General features: G+C 56.2%; 2 protein-coding genes across 9 annotated transcripts in view; both read right to left on the bottom strand.

Moving 5' to 3' along the window:
- LOC136022003 (protein spinster homolog 3-like) overlaps window positions 1–3,529 on the bottom strand; it is a 29,388-nt gene extending 25,859 nt beyond the window's left edge. For 4 of the 7 annotated variants that reach the window (XM_065694799.1, XM_065694797.1, XM_065694803.1 and 1 more), the window contains exons 1-2: window positions 2,958–3,529; window positions 1,954–2,294 (exon numbers count right to left, since the gene is read on the bottom strand). The gene's annotated coding sequence lies outside the window, so the exon portion shown is untranslated. The remainder of the gene's footprint in view (window positions 1–1,953; window positions 2,295–2,957) is intronic. The other 3 variants (XM_065694800.1, XM_065694798.1, XM_065694801.1) reach the window with 3 other exon arrangements.
- Window positions 3,530–7,142: 3,613 nt separating this feature from the next.
- Window positions 7,143–12,870, bottom strand: LOC136021988 (serine/arginine repetitive matrix protein 1-like). Of its 2 annotated transcripts, none has more exons than XM_065694759.1 (9): window positions 11,891–12,870; window positions 10,934–11,006; window positions 10,258–10,331; window positions 9,810–9,880; window positions 9,348–9,472; window positions 8,858–8,960; window positions 8,426–8,572; window positions 8,176–8,240; window positions 7,143–7,380 (listed from the first exon to the last, which is right to left on the bottom strand). In XM_065694759.1, the coding sequence occupies exons 1-9, from the start codon at window positions 12,691–12,693 to the stop codon at window positions 7,315–7,317; spliced, it is 1,527 nt and encodes a 508-aa protein (XP_065550831.1). In that variant the 5' UTR covers window positions 12,694–12,870; the 3' UTR covers window positions 7,143–7,314. The 2 variants fall into 2 exon arrangements, with proteins under 2 accessions (XP_065550831.1, XP_065550830.1); XM_065694758.1 differs by having other exon boundaries at window positions 8,426–8,575; window positions 11,891–12,869.
- Window positions 12,871–14,008: the final 1,138 nt, after the last annotated feature.

The raw sequence follows: 14,008 nt of genomic DNA, 5'->3' as shown, positions 1-14,008 counted from the left end.
CACTCCTGCTCATGGTAACTCTACATGGAGAGATTCATGCTGTATGTGAGGAAAAACATCTTTACAACGAGGGTGGTAAAATACTTGCACAGGCTGCCCAGAGAGGCGATAGATGCACCATCCCCACAGATACTGAAGGCTAGGCTGGATGTGGTTCTGTGCAACCTGATCTAGTTGAAGATGTCCCTGCTCATTGCAAGGGGGTTGGACTACATGAGCTTTGAAGGTCTCTTCCAACCCAAACTATTCTGTGATTCCATGGTAAGTCAGCTAGAGTCTGAAAACACTTCAGTGGGTCAGCTTACTATTAGGATGCAATTTTTACTCATTATTCAATATCATCACTACTGCCTTTTGCTCTACTGTAGGCCATAGAAACCTTCACTGAGCAAACGGCACATTATCTATGCACCCCACTGCTGTATTAAACCAATGAAGTCAAGAGGTGGCTGCACTCACAATAAAGAATGAGCACAATTTTGTAGAGATTAAAAACTTGACCTACACCCACAGCGGTGGATAAATAAGTCTGAAAAGAACATTTCAAATCCCGGTGAAGAATTACAGAGGGCCTTGCAGGGGGGAAGGCGAGCTTGCGAGCTCCTTTAACTCCATCCCCAAAGCAAGAACCGGCGGCTCCCGGTGGCGCGGCGCGCCGCTGGGGGGCGCTCAAACACTGGCAGCTGTCACACTCTCCGCGGGCGCTCGCACCCCTTGTGTGCTGAGCTCCAGCAGCGCTTCGGCTCAACCCCTCCGCTCACCGCAACGGAATGCCACGGCGAAGGAAACCCGACAGCAACAGGCAGCGGCAGAGCCTAAGCAGGGGTGGGAGGTTCAGACTGAGAGATGTGCGCTGCCTGCGCACGGAGGTTCCTTAACAATGAGAACTGAAACAGCCCAAGCTGCGCTATTGGTTTTCATCTCTGTTCTCCTCGGAAGCTCGGAGATCTGGCCCCTCCGTCCTTCAGTAGGAATATGTTTATATTTGATGCCCAGACGCATGGCAAACCTTGTAAGAACGCCCCACAGGGCGGCTCACCAGGATTTAACTCTCACTCTGGACAGCTTAAACATCTCCCAGTCTAAATGTCCGCTGAGCTCCTGGGGCACAGCTTATGTTGTTCCGCACTCCTGACACCTACTGCTAGGCTTGATAATTACAGCCGAAAGCAGATTTCTAACTATAGCTCGTTACTGTACATCAAAGGTGCTATCTTGCTAACCCATTGAACTGCTTTTGCCTTTAACACCTTTTTACTTTAGCTCAAGCTTACTTTTGTTGGTGTATCTGATAACTACAGTTCTTGCATTTTAAGATTGTGGATGCTCCTGCTACAATCACAGACGAAAAGGGCTGTGAAAACATGCATGGACTCAGGGAGAAAGCTGTGGAATTAAATGTCTGTTTAACCTACGGTTTGACCTTTCTATCACAGTGAAGCATCCATCCCCAGAAGAACCATTAGTTGACCACTGCAGTCTTCATTTTTATACACCAGAGCCCACTTAATTAAGAAGACAGCATAAGAAACAAGGAGCCATTTGTTATGAGTGATGCCAAACAGACAAGTACTGGCAGAACAAAAATGGAGGCCCTTCCCTAGGGTGCCTTTTTCTTCCCAGGCTCTCTAACTCCAGACTAAAAGAGCATGCAAATGAACATAGTATTTTAATCACAATCAAGAATGCTAAGGTTCGGGTTAACTAAAAACTTGAATCAACAGAGATTTCAATTAAGAACAGTCTTAATTTAGTATTGAGAATGTCTTTACTTCCCAGTTTGGTTGTCCTGCACAGAAAAAGAAGAGTGCAGACACTTCAAAGCTCTTATTTACCCTATCCCCAGGATGCTGATGCTTATGACAGTTACTGGGAAGTTCTTATGGGTATGAAGCAATTTAGATAGGAAATTGGGATTAAAATATATCCATACTATCACTGATAGGTACCAACCTTAGGCAGGAGCAGCTTCCACTCCAACAACAAGAGAACAAATGCAGAAGGCAGCCAGAGTCACTCTTTCCCTGGGCATCTTCTGTTTGATTTTAATCAGGCAGCAATAAAGGAGTCTGGAAAACCCTTGGCCAGTCAAACACATGCTTCTGATGAAACAAAACCAGAACAATCCAGGGACATGGACCAAAAAATGTAAAGTGTGGGAATGCCAGCCTCAGTAATACTGATAATCTGGAGGCAAAGAGCTGGGAAAAATTCCTTGCTCCACTATGAATTCCCTTTACTAAAACAAAGGGATTTCAGATCCCCAGCTCTAAAGCAAATGGCACCATCGAATCCTTAAAAGAGAGAGAAAACAATAAACATTAAAACTTGGAAGCAGTGTTTCTGTAATCACTGTGTAATTCTGTAATTACACCGTCTTTCTGTAACGCTGAACATCTGACTTTTGTTAATGGACAAGATGTTTTGGGGCTTCAGCCCTTGGTTCTTCAGGCTGTGTTTTACACACAGTATTCTTTACAAAACCTGCAACCACAGCAATAGAACCAGGATAGGATTCATTTACATCTCTTAATTACTTAACAATGCTAAACTGAAAAGCAGACACATCTTACACTTCTACCCATTCCATTCAGAAGCTCCGTCCACCCACTCTTTACACCACCAGTAATTTTCTCCTGGTCTGAAGATAGCCTCAGAAGATCTTCCCAATAAAATTAAAAGGTATATGAGCAAAATCTGCCCTTTTTTGCTGGCATTTGCACACTTTACACACTTTCATTACAATAAAACAATACAGAATCTCAGCCTGCTAATAAGAAAATGTTATTCTGATGACTTTTGCAGCTACTTTTGCTCTAATTTCAGCATCAGTGAAAGAACTTCTCTTTGTCCTTATGAGCCACATAAGTCTCATACTTATAAGTTAACCAGATAAGTCTCTACTCCACACTTTGAAGAAGCTTTTCACATATTTTTCATTAATAGCCAATACTTACTTTTAATCATGTTCCCTTGTCATATATGACTGTGTTAAGATAAAAATATACATAGCAGAAAATAATACTTAAATAACGTTACCCCTCTTGCCAATAAGAGCAGTAATGTCAACTTAGCGGGTACATTTACTTGAAATAAAAATGTTAGTGGAAATTATTATCTGTAAATCCCAGAAAGCTCAGAACTCCTTTCTAAAGTCTAAAACAGTTGCAGGAGTTTAAGAAGCTTCAAGACCTGCAGTCACCCAGGTTTCCAAACTGTAAAAAACCAATCTTCTCTGCCTCACAATGAGGTTTATGTCAATAGAATGTTTTCTAAGTGCATTAAGAGGCTACCTTAAGAAAGAAGTACCAAGTACAAGGTGGTGTAAGCCAAAGCGATTGACCAAGAAAAGCCAAACAGAACCCGAGCCACCTGTGTGCTCACTGCCCCCATTCTACCTCCCCCCTTTTCTGCTTCTCCGAAATCACAGCGTGTTCCTAGCAGAGGAACAAACAGGCACGCAGAGCAAGGCAGGAAGAGCAGAACAAGCCAGGACTACACCAGGATCACAGCAAGACCTTAACCAGACACACACCAACCCCAGCCACAAGCGGTATCTGTAACCGCACCCTAAAATCCCTGCAGCAGGGGAGGGGCAAAGCACCAGCTGGGATAAAAGAGGCAGGGTGAGCAATGGCTTTGGTGTCTTTCTGTGCAGTGTCTGTAGTGCTCTTGGCTACTCAGGACTGACTCCATAGGGGTTGCACTTGTTGAGTCTCACTTTGGAGAGGAGGTGTCTGTTCATCTTGTACCAGGAGTGCGTTCTTGCCGGAGCACAGTGTCTGGAATACAGCAGCTTGACTGCCAGGAGGCGAGGTCAAAGCTGCTCCTTGTGCTCTTCATCACGCAGGCAGTGGGGTGATGGAGCAGTGCTGCTTTTGCTTTTACCCCAGGAGGCTTTAAATCAACCAGCCCACAGCATGTAAAGTTTAATTGTGCTGTGGCTCTGGCAGTCCCGTTCTGCCTGTGCATCACTCCAGGCAGGGCACTGCAAGCAGCTGCTTGGGGTTCTACCTTCATTGCCTGTGCAGGAATAATGCCTGTGCTCACAGGAACGCTTTCACCCCGGGCAGAGCATCCTGCTGCGCTGTCCCTAACACCTTCCCTGTTGGTGCGCTCCCTGCCATGGTGGGACGCAAGCAGATTGATGGTGAGGGCAGAATGTTTCCTGAAGAAGGCTTTTCCTTGAAACAGCTCCAGCCACTCTCATGTTGTGTTTTGGGTAACACCAGCACAGGATGTACTGGGAGCTTGGAAGATGCTGGTTTGTGAAAGCTGTGTGGAAGAGAAGGCAGTGGGACAGGTGGTCTCCAAGGCCTCAGAAACGCAGAGCCTCTTCCCTGCTAAACTTTGCAGCTTCTTGGGGAAGTTTGCCCTGCCAGGTGAGGAATGGTCCCTGTCCAGGCACCCAAACCCAGAGAGAGGAGATCATGGAGAGAAGGCTGCTGCTGGCACTGACCTGCCCTTTGTATCTGGTGAAGAGGCAGCTGAGCCCAGGGCCAGGACCCTTCCTGATTTCTAAAAGCTCTTTCCAAAAGGGGCAGCCTACGGCTTCTTGTTTGGGACCGTGGAGTCCAGTTAACGTTCCCAAATGCTCAGGTGACTTGTATCTGCAGTAAGATCCAGAGCTGCATTAAACTGACTGACTTGTGTAGTTTGTCTTATCTAGTCAGAAGATCCAGTGCTGAGAGGAGCCTGCTGGGAATGTCTGGAGCTGTGTAATATAACTGTATAAGAGAAGTACCTTCTAGACAAACCCTTTTTATATTTTTAGATAGAAATGTCTACTTTTTCAGCAGATCTCTGAATTGACTTCAATGAAAAAATGACTGTAGATTTGGAATGGCTGGTTTTAATCCGGAATATATTATAGAGGCCAAATTTGAGGCAGCAATGCTGGGGAGAGGACAAGGATTAAAATCAACAGGGGCTTAACAGAGGTTGTCTGCATTTCCCAGTAAAGCTGAACTTCACCTCACCTGATGTATCTCACTTTCTGTAATGCACAAAAATTCCTGCAAGTAGTTCACTTTTTGTGAGTTTTACTTAGGACAAAAAACCCCACAAACATTACTTTTTGGTTCTGACTGCTTTAATGGCTGATTGCACAATACTATCTGTATATTTGAACTGATTTTTCCTAGGATACCTGTTGCAATTGATGTGTTTTTTCATAAATAAAAGATCAACTGGCTCACTTGACCTTTAGCACGCATTAATGAGATGGACGGTGAAATGGTCACTGTTTCAGTGTGTGGATCAGGAAGCCATTTGAATTAAACCCTGTTGGAGATTGTTCCATTAACTCAAAGTAGTACATGCATGTTTTCTCAGGAGATCAGATGGTTTCTATATGATGGGTCTGGTCTCACAGCCCTAACGCAGGCAAAGCCCACGTGGACCCGTGTGAGAGCGTTTCTCATGAAGGCTCTGGGGATGCCCTTCTGATCTCTAGAACTGGTTACAGAAACGTGTGCTCCAAGCTGCTGCAAGTCCCACTCTGCCCAAAGTTAAGACCCTCGTAGTCCTGGTGACTCCCGTATCGTGTGAGAGACTCATGTACGCGTTCAAGTTTCACAGACCCTAAGAGATGTCAAGCTCCGCCTGCATGATAATCTCTATAGCAGAAGATGCAGATTACTGTAAAGGTTTCGTGTTCTGGTTTGGTTTGGGGCTTTTATTGGCATGAGGTTGGGATGACTGCATTATGCACAGACGGTAAATCTTATGCCCTGACTAAGAAATAAAGACCTTTCTGATGGTTTTCATGACTGTCCATGCAGAATACGTTTACAATTTCACAACAAACTCTGGCAGTTATTCTGCAGGCAAGCAGAACACGCTGCGGCAGTTATCGATGCCAGCAAAGGGGCTTCCAGTCACGCCTTTCAAACAGAAATACACCGCTGGGTAGGCGAGGTCATTCTGTCTGCAAAAAAAACACCACCTTGAAGCCTTAAAATGAGTTGGGTACAAAGTCTGTTTATTTTAAACGGGCGACATTAAAAACAACAGCACAACTACTGTGGTAGAACAATTTTATAACAAGAAAAGTAAAGCAGCAGAGTAACAACAACAAAAACTCCAACAGAACAACAATAAACAGCAATGAACAGCAACAGAACAACCGTAAAACAGCAAAACCAGAACAACTTCGGAACAATAAACTCTTAAATAAACATCAGGAGTGCCGACGTTTCGCTGCTGGTGGCTGAAGTGGCCGCTTGGCATCGCGGTGGTCCTCCTCCTTGGAGAAGAACAAAAAACCAAACAGAAGAGGTTTAGTCACATCCATGAACATTTTAGAAGGCAGGAGATGCTCTAGCAGCTGAGATACGAAAATAAAGTGGTATTTCATTAAAGAACATTTCAATAGATGTAAATTTTTCCCTATTTCAGACTGCACCCAACACCCACGGTCACAAAGCTCAGGGAGTAAAAGACCTGGCAGCGAAGGCTTCCGGGGAGTGGTGGGGACCCCTTGGGCGGCGGAGGGCAGCTCTCAGTTCCCCCTGTCCCAGCCCAGGCGCTGCCACCCAGCGCGGCCTCTTGCCGGCAGCAGGGATGGAGCCTGGCCCCACCACTGCAGTCCCACCTTGGGGCTGCTCTGGACCGGAGCCCCTGCGGGTGAGGGCCAGCAGCACTGGCCATTACTTACTGCAGGAACGATGGATCCGTGCCTTGTGCCGCTTGCGGGCTCTGTCCCTGGATCCTGACCGGGTGGAAGAGGAAGAGGTGGACGAGCCTGGAAGCACAGATGTTGATCAGATGATGCCGCTGCCACCCCTGCCTTTGGGGAGCACCATAGGTGCTTTGTTCAGCCCACCCACCTCTGCTCGAGCAGGTAAAGACTCCTCTGGCTGCCGTTGCCAAGGCACTTCTTTGACCTTCGCCTTCGGCAAAGCGGGTGCTGCAGCAGCATGGGGAGCAGCTGCAGTCAGAGGGGACACACAGGGATGGGTCAAGCAGAGGGTGCTGGAAAGCAGCACCTGTGCCCTGGCCCAGGAATCAAACACAGGGAGGGCAGACGTGAACACAGTCTGTTAATTGTAAGTGGGGGACGTAAAAACGGGGGACGGGGGTAAGGTGGTGGGGTGGGAATTTTATATTGACGGTAAAAACATGCTAATATGACAGTAAAATTAGGGTAAAAGAGACTAGTTTACTGTAGTTATGACAACAAAAGAACAGTACAACAGCAAAAAGCTACAGTAAAACAACACAACAAGTACAGGGTAAGAACAACAACAGTATAACACGAATGTTAGAACACGTGAACAACGAACAGAGAACAATAAAAATCTTTAACAAATATCAAAATCGACGACGCTTCGCTGTCGGTGGCGCAAAAGGCCACTTGGCGTCTCTGTGGTCCTCCTCCTTCAGGAAGAAAAATAACCAAACAGACCAGGTTTAGTCACAGCCATGTACAATTCAGGAGGAAGGAGATGCTGCGGCAGCTCAAATACAAAAACAAGGTGGGATTTCATTAAGGAACGTTTCAATGCTGGTGGCGTTTTTGGGAGTTCCGACTGCACCCAGCACCCACAGTCACGGGGCTCAGAGTAAAAGAGCTGGCAGCGAAGCCCTCCCGGGGGTGGTGGGGACCCCACGGGCAGGCGGGGGCAGCTCTCGGGTGACCTCTGGCTGCAGCAGCCTCTGCCCCGCTCCCACTGAATGGCACCAATGGAGACAGCCCCGCAGCTGCTGGGAGCTGGTGAAGCCCAAAGGGGTGGGGATGAGCCACAAATGAGAAACAATTTGGATTTGGGGAGGGGGGGGACCCCATGCACTCTGGACTCCCCCAGTGGCTCCAGAGCACCCTGACATGGGGAGGGGGCACCAGCAGAGAGGGGATAAGACGGGACGGGAGAGACTGCCAGGGCTGCATCAGAAGTTTGCACCTTAGGGCACGTGGCAAAATAAAGCCAGGACGGAAACGCTGCACGGACGCCCAGAGGTTCACCAGCCGTGGCTGGGGGACTCTTGCAGCAGGAAGAGTTCCCCCTGTCCCAGCGCAGGCGCTGCCACCCAGGGCGGCCTCTTGCCGGCAGCAGGGATGGAGCCTGGCCCCACCACTCCGGTCCCACCGCGGGGCTGCTCTGGACCGGAGCCCCTGCGGGTGAGGGCCAGCAGCACTGGCCATTACTTATTGCAGGAACGATGGATCCGTGCCTTGTGCCGCTTGCGGGCTCTGTCCCTGGGTCCTGACCGGGTGGAAGAGGCAGAGGTGGACGAGCCTGGAGGCACAAATGTTGCTCAGGTCTCTGCAGCCGCGCCCTGAGCTGGCAGCTCTGCACAGCCCCAGCCCCAGCCCCTTGGGGCTGCTGAGCCCGGGCAGCTCAGCCAGGCCCGGCAGGAAAGCTGCTGCCTGAACAAAGCCCTGCCCTTCACCTCCTGCAGAAGCCCCGTCCCCGCCACTCACCTGGCAACACGGGCGCGCTCCCGCTTCCGGGCTGGGTGGTGTCAGCGAGGCCGGTGCCGGTGGAAGCGGCTTGCCCAGAAACGACCGATGCTGCGGCCGTGGACGCTGCCCGTGTGCGCCTGCTGCCTGAGGAGCCCTGGCTGGTGGCTGCTGGGAGGGAGCCAGAAATCGGCACCCGCAGCTTGCATCATGGACTACCCCTTAGCAGAGCCTCCGGGGCGAACAGCTCGCAGCTCCGGGCATGGGGACCGCGGGGCACGAGGTCTGCGCCCGAGTCCGTACGAGTCTCTACGAGCATCAGAGCCCAGGAGCAGGCAGCACTGGCCCAGGAGCTTCCTCAGCCTGCGCTACACAGGCACCCGCTGCCCCGGCAGGCCAGGCCACGGCTTCCTCCTCCTTGCCGTGCCCTTGGCGTCCCCAGTCTGCCCTTACCAGCCTTAGGTCCCAGCACCCATCGAGGGCGCTGCCACGCTGCCTCCCTCTCCCTCTCCAGGATCTCCTCCACGATGGGGTATCCGGGATGTAGCTCCGGGAACTGCCAGAGAGAGCGGTAGCTTAGCTCCTTCTCAGGGCAGCCGGCAGAGCCGCTCTGGAGGAGGTGTGGAAGCAGGGCTGTGCAGCAGCCATGAAGCCGTGGTTCTGCCACAGCCACCGCAGAGCTCCGGGCCCCTTTCGTTTTGGCCCCGGCTCGGCGCTGAGGGCACGGCAGTCTTGCCCAGGCCAGTTCCTGCTCCGGCAGCGGGCAGCAGTCACGCACAGCCGCCGCACACTGGGGCAGGGGAGAGCCTCGCTTCCCAGCCAGCCAAGGGCGAGAGCTCCTGCCCCAAGGCAGGCAGCTCAGCCTGCCCCAGCCCTGCAGGAGCTGCACTGAGCACGTTCTACCCCAGGGGAGGGCAAAGGAGGCTGCGAGACAGCGACGTACCAGCGCCAGCGGGTGGGTCTCGCCAGGCACTAGTAGGCAGATCCTCCTCCTGCGTGGCCTTCCTTTCTGCAGGGAAGGTGCTGGGCTCGGGGGCTGCCGCCGCTCCTCCTCACGCCTCTCGACAGCTACAGGAGGAGACGAGTCAGGAGCAGCCCCCAGCAGGGGCGTTTGGCCTGCACCAAGGGGGTTGTCCCTTCTCCCTCCTCTCTGGATGCCCGTCCTGGAGGGCAGAGCCAGGGACAGGGCCTCAAGCCGAGGACAAGGCTGTGATGCCCTGGGGCAGCAGCTTGGCCACAGCAGATCCACGGGGAAGCCATCGCAAGAGCCCGCTGGGCACGCGGGCTTTCCTCTCCTCTCTTTCAGCCGAGGAAGCGCTGGAATGAGCTCCGCCTGGCATCGCAGCAGCCCCGCACCAGTGGCCCATCCAAGCCCGGCACAGAGCTGGGCCCCACCTACGCTCACCTTCCTCGGTCTGCACGGCCTTGTCCGCTGTCCTCGGAGCGCTCTCTTGCCGTCGCCGCAGTTCTTGTTCTCTGTGCAAGTGGGAGAGAGCCACTTAGGGCCAGCGCCGGGCTGGGACCGGCCATGCCAGTGCCACACGGCACCGGCACCGCTGCAGCCATCTGAGCCCTTCAAGCTCCAAGCCGGCCCGGGCTGGGGGCCACCGCAGGGATGGTGCCGGTCAGCACTGCCGCCAGCACTGCAGCGGAACAGGGCAGCGGGGATGCTGGGGGACGCATCAAGAGGGCTTCCCCACCACAGGGTGGCCCAGCAGCCATGACTCACGTGCCTGGAACATCCCAGCTCCGGTGGAGAGCAGGCCTTGGGCACCGGCTCAGCTGGCAAGGCCACTGCTTCCTTCCCGGCTGGCACTGCCAAGCAGGCACTGGCGGGCTGAGCGGTACGTTACCTTCCTGTCCGTCGTGGCACCTCGCGGTAGGATCCTGCGCCGGCCTCCGGGGTCTCCATCCTGCACATCCTCTTCTATTGGAATGTGGAAAGAGACGAGGAGTAACGAATGCGGGTCAGGGGAGCACGGCCTCCCTCTCTCCTGCTCCCCGCGGAGGAAATCCCATCCCTAGGGGCTGGCTCGAGCCCGGAGCCTCTCCTGCTTCAGCGCTGCTCAGCTCCCTCCGCAGCATCCGCGGAGGGCAAAGTCTGAGCACCCCGAACCCAATTCACTCTGGAGCCAGCGGCCTCCGGGCTCTGAGGCAAGGGGCCCCAGAGCAAACCCTTCCCTGCTCACCCACCCCGGGTAAAACCTTTCCCTGCGCAGCTGCAGAGCTCCAGCAGCCGCGACTCCGGCCCGCTCTCCCACGGGCGAGCCCAGCCAGGACGGGAGCAGCGCTTTAGTGCAGCTCAGCAGGTGCTGAGGAGACCCGCGCCGGAGCGGGGACCCAGGGCTCCCGGGCGTGCGGCTGCCTCCGGCTGCAAAGGGGCCAGCACGGCCCAGAGATCTGGTCCTTCCCTTTCCCCTGGCTGTGTCCCCCCGCAGAGCGGCCAGGGCAGAGCGGGGGCAGGAGCAGAGCTCCGCGCTGGGCGTGGGGCCCGTGGGGAGCCCCCGGCACCGCACTGTGCCAGCGTACCGGCGGGAGAACGGGCTCAGGGCTCCGGTCCTGCGGCAGCGGGTCCCGGCGGCGCACGCTCTGCGGCGGAGCTCTGCTGGGGCACAACGGTCACAGCGCTGTGAGTGGCAGGCACGTCCCATCCCATCCTCCCCCCGAGCTCACCAGAGGCCGCAGCGGCGGGACGGGCGCTCTCCGCACGGATGGCGCCTGCGGCTGGGCCACTGCAGACGCCATTTTGCCGCGCGGGCGACACGAAGACGGGAGCGATGCGGGCTGGCAGGGTCGCATCACACACCAGGAGCCCTGCTCCCAGCAGCCGTCCCTGCAGCACCGCGCAGGACAGCGCCAAGGCCAGCAGCATGGGCCCGGCACCGCCATCGCTAGGCCACCCGTGTCCCGATCCCACCTCTTTCTTTCCGTGTCCCACCCGTGTCCCGATCCCACCTCTTTCTTTCCATGTCCCACCCGTGTCCCGATCCCACCTCTTTCCATGTCCCACCCATGTCCCGATCCCACCTCTTTCCGTGTCCCACCCGTGTCCCCATCCCACCTCTTTCCATGTCCCACCCGTGTCCCGATCCCACCTCTTTCCGTGTCCCGATCCCACCCCTTTCCGTGTCCCTCCCATGTCCCGATCCCACCTCTTTCTTTCCATGTCCCACCCGTGTCCTGATCCCACCCAGGCCCTCTGCCGCCGGCAGCCCTGACAACCAGGGTCCCTGTGCCCCCCGTGCCCCTGAGCAGGAGTGCCCGACTGCCACCCGTGTCCCCATCCCACCTCTTTCTTTCCATGTCCCTCCCGTGTCCCGATTCCACCTCTTTCCATGTCCCACCCGTGTCCCCATCCCACCTCTTTCCATGTCCCACCCGTGTCCCGATCCCACCTCTTTCCGTGTCCCTCCCGTGTCCCCATCCCACCTCTTTCTTCCCGTGTCCCTCCCGTGTCCGGTCCCCCCACCGCTCTCCCTCGCTCACCCCGGGCAGTTGCCGCGGCTCGGGGCGCTCACACCCGGCCCGGTCGCGGTGGCCGCGCTGCCGTTAGTGCCGGCCCTTTCCGTGGGCAGGGGCCAAGGCGCCCGCTGCCCAGGGCTCGGGAAGCGGGCGGCCAGGCTGGGCCCGGGCCCGCGGGGCGGCAGCCGCAGCGGGGGAGAGCGCTCGGGGGGCAGGAGCCGTGCGGGAGAGCGCGGGGGCAGAGGGCGCCGGGCGGGCGGGCGGCCCCGCAGCGCCCACCAGGCGGCCCCCGCGCCCAGCGCCGCTCCCAGCAGCGCCCCCGGCAGCAGGCAGGTGACCGCCGCCAGCAGCGCCGCCCAGCGCCAAGGGCAGCACTGCCCGCCCGGCAGCGCCATCGCTCTCGCTCGGCCTGCGGCAACGGGCGGCGGGCGACGGGCAACGGGCAACGGCCCGGAACGCGCTGCGGGAGCCGCGCCCCGGCCCCTCGGCAGCGGCCGCGCTCTCGGGCTCGTGGCCCTGCGCCACCGGCCCCGCCGTCCCGCCCGCCCGCTGCCGACGGCCCCGTGCCGCCCGCGGGCCTGGGCCAGCGCTGTGCCGAGCCCAGCCTCGGCCCCGGGCCTGCAGCGTGCGCAGCCCCGCCGTGTCCTGCCGGGACGTGCGCCCGGCGCGGCAGTGAAGAACGCCCGCTCGCTGCAGCTCCGCATCGGCTCCTGGAGACTTCTCTCAGCCGCGCTTTCGCTCGCAGCCCGCCCGCTGCGGTGCTGCTGCGGACAAGGGCTGCTGCCCAGGCCTGAAGCGCTGGAGCCCCGGTTGCCGTTCCAAGGCATCTGTCCGTCCTGGACCCTCTGCAAACCGGGTGCTGCGGCAGCATGGGGAGCATCTGCAGTCAAAGGGGGACACTTGGTGATGGGGCAGCCGACCTGGCCCTGGCTCTTCACTGGGCACCCAACTGCCCAGGAGGGAGCCGGGGCACACGGGCAATGCCCATGGAAAATAACGACCCGAATGCCAATGGCCGGGTTTCTGATCTCAGCAGCTGCCAAGCGCCGCGCCTCAGTCAGGGGAGTCTGAGCCTGTGCTCAGAACTGGCCTGGGTTTCAGCGCAGGCAGAGCAAGCTTTGGTCTTTACAGCTAATGCGGGCATCGCGGGCTCCTCCTGAGCTCCCAGGGGACAGCCCAGCGCTGGCACCCGCTGTAATTTAGGACGCCCTGGCTGGAGACAAACGTGTTGCATGGAGACGTGCGGCCCTCACGTCCCGTCGGGTCCTTGTGTTGAGAGCCGGGGGCAGGGGAGCATTGTCCCGCAGCTCCCGTGCGTTCTGGTGTAAATGGACACGACGGGAACCGCGGCTGCCGTACGGGCAGGCAGGTGCTCACTGGGTTCCCCCGCGCTGCCTCCCCATTGGCCGGGTTCTCCCCGCGCTGCAACCTGTTTGGCCGGGACCGCCCACCGGTGTGTTCTCATTGGCTGATTCCGCCTTGCCCTGCTTCCCCTGTCGCCGTCTCCGCACAGTCTCCGCGTCCCCGTCGCCGCAGGCTCCGGCCGCAGGGTGACGGTGCTGTGTGGCCGAAGGCGGCTGAAGCGGCATCCGCCGGGCTGAGAAGGGAGCTTTCCGCCGGTGAGGGCCGTGGTATCGGGTGTGGCGGCACGGCCGGAGCGGCGGGAGGCGGGTGTCCATGCGAGGGCTGGAGCTGCCCGGGAGGGAGCGGGCCCATGTGCGTGTGTGAATGGCCCGGCTGGGTTTGGCCGTGTACGAGCTCGGGAGTGTGTGGAGGGTAACACGAGGTAACGATTAGGGATCTGGCTTAAAGCCGGTTTTCTTGATACGGGTATAAAAGCGGGGCCCTCGTGTGGCCATGAGGGAAGTCTCACCTGTGGGTGGATGCACTGCGTCAGAATTTTTCCAGTTACCTGGGACTCCTGGCATCGGCTACAACACAGCTTTCCAGCTGAAAGTGTGGGCCTGGATGATGATTCAGTGGTGGCTGGTAATGTATTTCTTCCTAATCTCTGTTGTTTCTATGCAGTAATGATCTGACGCATTGCTAACTTTCTCCGCTACTCTACTTATATGCCTATGTCTCTGATTGGTCTTATTGTATTTATTCAATATATATATTTATCTAATTCACATTAGTGTG

Source organism: Lathamus discolor, chromosome 14 (genome assembly GCF_037157495.1).
Source record: "Lathamus discolor isolate bLatDis1 chromosome 14, bLatDis1.hap1, whole genome shotgun sequence".
NCBI lineage: Eukaryota > Metazoa > Chordata > Aves > Psittaciformes > Psittacidae > Lathamus > Lathamus discolor.
Note: the sequence above shows the minus strand (reverse complement) of the source record. Positions and strands in the feature narration are given on the sequence as shown.

Excerpts from the sequence above, each read along its gene's own strand:
- LOC136021988 (XM_065694758.1), bottom strand. The coding sequence starts at position 12,693 with ATGCCTTGGAACGGCAACCGGGGCTCCAGCGCTTCAGGCCTGGGCAGC. Across the intron at positions 9,473-9,809 it reads GGCCGTGCAGACCGAGGAAG|CTGTCGAGAGGCGTGAGGAG; the intron begins GTGAGCGTAGGT and ends CTCCTCCTGTAG. Across the intron at positions 8,576-8,857 it reads GGTGCTGGGACCTAAGGCTG|CAGCCACCAGCCAGGGCTCC; the intron begins GTAAGGGCAGAC and ends GCTCCCTCCCAG.